General features: G+C 40.9%; 1 protein-coding gene across 1 annotated transcript in view; it reads right to left on the bottom strand.

Moving 5' to 3' along the window:
• Window positions 1-254: 254 nt before the first annotated feature.
• The window catches only part of plod3 (procollagen-lysine, 2-oxoglutarate 5-dioxygenase 3), an 11,657-nt gene continuing 3,816 nt past the window's right edge, over window positions 255-8,095 (bottom strand). The window contains 16 exon segments of the mRNA XM_043232523.1: window positions 255-912; window positions 1,013-1,138; window positions 2,211-2,252; window positions 2,255-2,356; window positions 2,444-2,541; window positions 2,544-2,547; window positions 2,735-2,806; window positions 2,906-3,019; window positions 3,989-4,130; window positions 4,651-4,776; window positions 5,520-5,624; window positions 6,024-6,145; window positions 7,057-7,188; window positions 7,280-7,381; window positions 7,564-7,661; window positions 8,036-8,095. The exon segment at window positions 8,036-8,095 is cut by the window's right edge and continues 4 nt beyond it. Coding sequence (XP_043088458.1) covers window positions 757-912; window positions 1,013-1,138; window positions 2,211-2,252; window positions 2,255-2,356; window positions 2,444-2,541; window positions 2,544-2,547; window positions 2,735-2,806; window positions 2,906-3,019; window positions 3,989-4,130; window positions 4,651-4,776; window positions 5,520-5,624; window positions 6,024-6,145; window positions 7,057-7,188; window positions 7,280-7,381; window positions 7,564-7,661; window positions 8,036-8,095 — 1,601 coding nt within the window. The 3' untranslated portion in view covers window positions 255-756.

Genomic DNA, 8,095 nt, shown 5'->3' with positions numbered 1-8,095 from the left:
AGCCGATCTCACTTCTCACACGTCTACAAGTCCTGTAAGACACCTGTAGCTTTGTGTTAGTAAGTGCAGTGATGAAAAGCATCCAAAAGGACGAGGAAGGCCAAAACTGATTAAAATGTGAAAACTCTGGCCTGTATCAGCACTGTATGTGAGTTTCATTCGCTTCGTAAGGATTCTCGATTAAATCCGAGACGCTTTCTTCCGTGATGAACATTTGATGCCAAGTGGAAATAAATAGGCTTGTGTTGATTGAATATTGTGTAATATTTTGTTTAATTAAGACACTAGAAGTCATATGAATCAATGAAGTCTGCTCTGAAAGACACAGGATTATAGAAACATGATAAAAGCATTGAACAAAACCTGCTTCTGTTTTATAGTATTTATTTATTTTCAGAAGGCAACAAATAATTTAAAGCGGTTTGTACAAAGCTCGAGTATAAAAGCTAAACGGAGGACTACAACTCTTTAATAATAATAAAAAAAACGTAAAACAACAAACATCAGATTTGATTGTTCTATAAAAATCAAGTAAAAATTCTCCTCTCATCAAGCTTTAGGGAAGATTTGTGCTGAAGGAGAGAATGTCTGAGAGCCTCCGCTCATAACATCTCACTTGTTAATTTACAGAGACACACACACACACACACACACACACAGACACACACACACACACACACACACACACACACACACACACACACACACACACACACACACACACACACACACACACACACACACACAGAGACAGAGTTAAGGGTCAACGAAGGACACCATGATGTATCTCGTTCCTTGCGTGACAGGAAGTCCCTCGTGATAGTGTGTGAGTCGGCCCGGGTGCATGAACGACCAGCCCTTCCTGGGAGCCTCCACCTTACAGTCGTAACGCAGGAACCGACAGCCTCCGCCCTGACACACACACACACACACACACACACACACACACACACAGGTGTATTACGTGTTTAGGAGTAGAAGCACTCTAAATAAGACTCTGAAGACCGTTTACCTCATAGTCAATGTTTTTGCTGTTGAGCGCGATGTTGATGGTGAACGTGGACGAGTCGTGATGAGGACGGAGCGACGGCTGCTCATCGGGGCGGTAACGGACCACAAAGTTCATCACAGCCTGAGCCTGGGACACACACACACACACACACACACACACAGAGAGAGAGAGACACACACACACACACACACACACACACACACAGAGAGAGAGAGACACACACACACACACACACACACACACACACACACACACACACACACACACACAGAGAGAGAGAGACACACACACACACACACACACACACACACACACACACACACACACACACACACACACACACACAGAGAGAGAGAGAGAGAGACACACACACACAGAGAGACAGACACACACACACACAGAGAGACACACACACACACACAGAGAGACACACACACACACACAGAGAGACAGACACACACACACACACAGAGAGACAGACACACACACACACAGAGAGACACACACACACACACAGAGACACACACACACACAGAGATTAATAATAGGATTCAATGTTTTTGAAAGAGTCTCTTCTTCTACTCACCAGGCTGCATTTATTTGAACAAAATACTATAAAAACAGTGAAATATTATTATAAAGTAGATCAGATGTCTTCTGTGTTAAAGTGTGATTTATTTCTGTGATTTTCAGCATCATTTCTCCAGTCTTCAGAGTCACATGATCTTCAGGAATCAGAAGAATACACTGATTTACTGATCATTTCTGATTATCATTTAATGTTTTTGTGGTAAAATGTTTTTTAAAGATTAAATTGAACAAAAATTACGGTCAAGGTAAATTCTGTTCTTTTGAACTTTCTATTCATCTGTGAATCCGAAAAAAATTAATGCATCACGGTTTCCACACAACTCCTCCTTTCTACACTGATAATAATCAGAAATGATCAGTAAATCAGTGTATTCTTCTGATTCCTGAAGATCATGTGACTCTGAAGACTGGAGAAATGATGCTGAAAATCACAGAAATAAATCACTCTTTAACACAGAAGACATCTGATCTACTTTAGAATAATATTTGACATTTTTACTTTATTTTGGATCAATAAATACAGCTTTGGTGAGCAGAAGAGCCTTCATTGAAATGTTTTGAGCAGTAGTGTAAATGTAGACTGAAAGGACCGAGTCCAGCAGCTCACCTTGGGGTAGTACCCTGGGTAGAGCTTCATCACAGGAACGATGTGTAGTCCTTGAGGAACTTCAGCCACTCTTTCTCGTACTGGATCTGATTCATGTGAATGTCGACTGTGGGAACGTTCTCATAACCTCCAGCTAACCGTTCGTCCTGAGACAGGGACACACACATGAGCTGCGGCTTCACACACACACTCACACACACACACACTCACACACACTCTCTCAGGTCACTAACCGTGTGTTTTCCTCCAGACCATCCACCGAAGTCCTCCATGGTCTCCACAAGCTCATCACACATTCTTTCAGAGAACGCTGGGAACCAGTACACGCCTGACAGGGCTGAAACACACACACACACACACACACACACACGTGTTAAATTCTGTAATGCCTGACATAGATGACAGTTAATTGAACCTTTAGACAAATATTACAGAAGATACAGGAAATGTGTTGTTTATACTCAATAACTTTCAAGCTTTCATGACTCATATAGTGAGAATAAAGAAGAAAAGTTCAGTCTCACCTGCTCAACGATCTTCTCATCATCTTCAAAAATCTTGGAGTAATTCTCATGGATGTATTTCTCTCTCCAGTCCTGAGAACACACACACACACACACACACACACACACACAGGGTCAGTCTGCTCTCACGTGTGTGTCTGTTCACTCGTGTGTTTCCCGTGACTCTCTCACCATTGGGTTGTCGAATATCTGCCACATGTCTGGATGAAGACGGCTGATGTTGTAATTGGTGGAGGAGACCAGACGGCCAAACTCATCCCTGTTTGACACGAACATGAAGATGCCCTGCAGGAGCGAACACACACACAGACAGACACACACACACAGACACACACACACACACACACACACACACACACACACACACACAGACACAGACACAGACACACAGACACACAGACAGACACACACACACACACACACACAGACAGACACACACACACACACACACACAGACAGACACAGACAGACAGACACACACACAGACAGACACACAGACAGACAGACACACACAGACAGACAGACAGACACACACACACACACACACACACACACACACAGACACACACACACACACAGACACACACACACACACACACACACACACACACACACACACACACACACACACACACACACACACACACACACACACACACACACACACACACACACACACACACACACACACACACACACACACAGATAGACACACACACACACACACACACACACACACACACACACACACACACACACACACACACACACACAGACAGACAGACACACACACACACACACACAGAGAGAGACACACACACACACACACACACACACAAGAGTGTAAAATATCACCTAATGATAAACATCAGCACACTTCCTCACCTAATTTATTGCAATTAAACTTTTTTAATGACACATTTTCTGAAATTGTTTAAATATGCAAACGAGGGACTGCAGTAATGCCCAGCACAGAAACATGAATGCAGATTCATCACTTCATAATTCATAAGGTCTTTCTAGGAGATTCTTGATTTCTCTTTTTATCACTTTATACATATGAAATTCTGTCAACAGCCCGAGAACAAAACACATTTTTACCACGTTTTGAAGAGTGAAATATTTCATAAATCAGCGTGAATAAAATATGAACAAACCCTCAGACTATAGAGAGGAATAAAACCGTACAGATACTTGAAGTACATTAGCTTCATTTTCTAATGAAAAATAAAGCCCAAATGAAGTGATGTTCACCTGCTCCCGGACGCTCTTACAGAAGCTCATGTCTGCGTCCATGCCCTCCTGCTGATAGAGAGAGACGGCGGCCAGACGAGAGCGGAGAGTCTCTCCACGGAGAAGATAGACCTGAGTGATGTAGGGAACGTTCCACAGTCCACTGAGGAGAGGAGGAGAAGTCAGACTGGTGTACTGATACACACACACACACACACACACCTCCATCTCACTCTCTTCACTCCCCTCCTCCTCACCTCACTCTATCCACTCCCTCCTCATTCTATTCACTCCCCTCACACCTCACTCTATTCTCTCCATCTCACTCCCACACATCACACCAGTCACTCCCCTCACACCTCCATCTCCCTCCTCACACACCTCGTTCTCCTAACTCCTCACATCTCACTCCCTTCCTTACTCCAGTCACTCCCCACTCTATTCACACCTCCATCTCACTCTCCTTTATATTTGTAATTTTGGTTAGCTTTTAACAAGAACTTATTACTTTTTTTTTTTTTTTTTTTTTACAATACTTTGGAACTTTAAATATAACTATAAATAAACTATATGTCAAAAACTGCATTTTCCCCACTGTTAACCCTAACATTTCATTCTAAGATTTAATATTTGTAGATGGTGTAAGGCAGACGATAAGTCAGAAGGATCTTACACACACTCACACTCTCTTGCTCTGGACGATGTCGATGTAGTCCTCCGAGCGCGAGTAAAAACCCTCCGGACTCAGAGCTCCCCAGAAGTTGGACCAGAGCTTGCCGTGTCGAGACAGCATGGGAGCGATCACAGCTCTGCCAACATCCCACACAGAACATCAGTGAGACGTACTCAAAACAACACCGCTATCTGAATTCAGCTTGACCTCGGAAAATACTGAAATCATGACTAGAGCCATTAAATCCCTTTTCCTCTGTATATTTTATTTCATTTCCCCCCCCCAAAAAGATTGTTGTCCATTTAAAATTTTATAAATAATTTTAAAAAGTTTAACCATCAAAAACTAAATCAAACGAGCTTGAGAAATTTAATCGTTGTAAAAAAAAAAAAAAAAAAAAATCACTAAATAATAGACCAATGGGAAATCCATTTTTCAACTTCAAAATGCCTTTTATTTTGTTCTGTAAAACTTTCTGTTTTCTCTTTTGATGTTTTTTTTTAAAGTTTATTTTTTATGGTTAAAACAGAATAAACATTTAATTTTTTTTTTTAATACTACTGCCCTATGAAATCTGTTTTCCCCCACAAATTCCATTAAATTTTATTCTAAATTCTGTGTTTTCTATTTATTGTGTTTTTTACATTTATGTACAAAAAACACTTTATAACCAAAAATTGAGTTTTGATTTGTAAAACAAAACAACTTTATAATACAATATTAAAAGATAGATGATAGTGAAGGCCTTTGAGTTACAGGTTTTAAAAAAATAAAAGGATGAAACGCTCGAAAGTCATCACAGAGAAGATCATAAGGTGACAGATGATAGTGTAGAAATAAGTGACTCATAATGTAGCAGGTCTGTTCATGTTCACTCACTTGTTCTCTTCAATAAGGATCCTTAAAATATCTGAATTGGTCAGAGCAACATCAGAGTCGATGCTGAAGAAATAATCGCAGGAGACGTCCTTCTTACACGCCTCGCTGAAACACAAACACACAGTCAGTGGAATCATGGGAAAGATCCACTCAATCTACAGGACTGTTCTTATCTAGTGTGTGTGTGTGTGTCTGTGTGTGTGTGAGTGTGTGTGTGTGTGTGTGTGTGAGTGAGTGAGTGAGTGAGTGAGTGTGTGTGTGTGTGTGTCTGTGTGTGTGTGTGTGTGTGAGTGAGTGAGTGAGTGAGTGAGTGAGTGAGTGAGTGTGTGTGAGTGTGTGTGAGTGTGTCTGTGTGTGTCTGTGTGTGAATGTCTGTGTGTGTCTGTGTGTGAGTGTGTGTGTGTGTGTGTGTGTGTGTGTGTGTGAGTGAGTGAGTGAGTGAGTGTGTGTGAGTGTGTGTGTGTGTGAGTGTGTGTGCGTGAGTGAGTGTGTGTGTGTATTTACACTGCCATGTTCCTGGCCTGGTCTTGTTTGAGGTTTTCTTCCGGTCCGACGAGTCTCGCCCCAGGGAAGAGCAAGCGGTGGCGAGTCCAGAAGCGCTCTACGTGCTGCTCGTGATACACAACCTGCACACAAACACACAGCGTGTGTGTGAACATGTGACTAGTGTGTTTCACCATGAACCTCACACAGCAAGAAAAACATGTATGAAGGGCCATAAGAGCGTGTGTGTGTGTGTGTGTGTGTGTGTGTGTGTGTGTGTGTGCGAAAGATCAACCGATAATCATTTTTACCGATATTTAATTTTCCATAACTGGATACTGTTTTTTACAACATCACACCTACTGACGATGTATTATGAAGATTACATTTTATATTTTACATTGTAACATGAAAAAAACTTTTTAACCTTTTTTTTTTTTTTTTTTTTTTTTTTGAGATGACAAATTAGGATTTTGTAAAGTTCTACAGATTAATCAGCTTGTTCATTTAAGTGATTTTTTTTTAAAAAGTACAGCACTTTAAAAAAAAAAAAAAATATATATATATATATATATATATATATATATATATATATATATATATATATATATATATATATATTGATAAACTCATTTGTATATCACTGGAACACAAACATGCAAATGTTCTATATGTAAGTTTTGATATCGGTTATATATGATATCGGTATTTGGTACGTAATAAATTACAACTAAATAAAAATAATTACATTTAATTTAACAACTAACAACAAGTTTTCTTTTAATGTAAAGGAAATTTAATCATTTTAAATGTACGTTGTCTTTGTATTTATATAAATATAGGTTACACAACATGCAAATGATGCAAATATCAGTATTGATATTGGTTATAAAAAAATTTCTAATGTGAACATGCATTCTTATTTATGAACATTATATTTAATCATTTAAAAATGTAATTTAATCCCATAAAATACATAGTGTACGTATGAAAATTAGTATAATAATCAACCAGTTTGTTAAAGAGTAATGTACGATGTCTTTGCTGTACGCACGTTGTTGTGTATGAAGAGTCGTAAGCGTGTGTGTGGGTAGTTCAAAGTTGCGAGTCTCTCCAGAAATTCTTCCAGAAACGGCGTCGGCTGCTCGATAAACACGGCCACATACACCAGCGGCATCTCCTCGTCCTGCACAAACACACACAAGAACATCGTCTCATCCTCCTAAAACACACACACACACACACACACGTGATTGTGACCGGGTCAGCCAACTCACAGACAGACCGCTCAGGTCCAGCAGATCATCGTCACAGATCCCACAGCCGTGTTCATACGTCCACGCCGTCGGCACGTAGTTACCCAGATAATTCAGCTGGAGCTACACACACACACACACAATGTTGAAAACAGTGCTACCTAGTATTTTTACGGACACCAAAAATGTGTATTTTTCATGATTCACAGATGAATAGAAAGTCTGTCACAGTGTAGCAGTACAGTAAATGCCTGTATGTTACATGATGGTGCAGCAATAGAGCGATTACTGTATAGAATGTTTACCTTAGTCGGACCGTTGCCATGGATAACGACAGGAAGTGTGTCATAGGCCACGTTCCGTGCTCTGACTCTGGATTTCTCAAACTTCAGGACCACTTCCTCTGGAAAAACACACAGGCATCAGACAAAATCACAAGAACACATGCAGAATTACAGCAGGACTACAGGCACGTGTGTGTGTGAGTGTGAGTGTGTGTGTGTGTGTGTGTGTGTGTGTGTGTGTGTGTGTGTGTGTGCGCGTGTGTGTGTGTGTGTGTGTGTGTGTGTGTGTGTGTGTGTGAGTGTGTGTGTGTGTGTGAGTGTGAGTGTGTGTGTGTGTGTGTGTGTGTGTGTGTGTGTGTGTGTGTGTGTGTGTGAGTGTGAGTGTGTGCGAGTGTGTGTGTGTGTGTGTGTGTGCGCGAGTGTGAGAGTGTGTGTGTGTGTGTGTGTGTGTGTGTGAGTGTGTGTGTGTGTGTGAGTGTGTGCGTGTGTGTACCTATAGCTCCATTGAGATTCTGAAAAATGTGGGATTTGTGGTCCAGAGTGATGTTGAACT

This window comes from Puntigrus tetrazona, unplaced genomic scaffold (genome assembly GCF_018831695.1).
Source record: "Puntigrus tetrazona isolate hp1 unplaced genomic scaffold, ASM1883169v1 S000000575, whole genome shotgun sequence".
In the NCBI taxonomy this organism is placed as follows: domain Eukaryota; kingdom Metazoa; phylum Chordata; class Actinopteri; order Cypriniformes; family Cyprinidae; genus Puntigrus; species Puntigrus tetrazona.
This window is presented reverse-complemented; position numbering and strand designations above follow the sequence as displayed.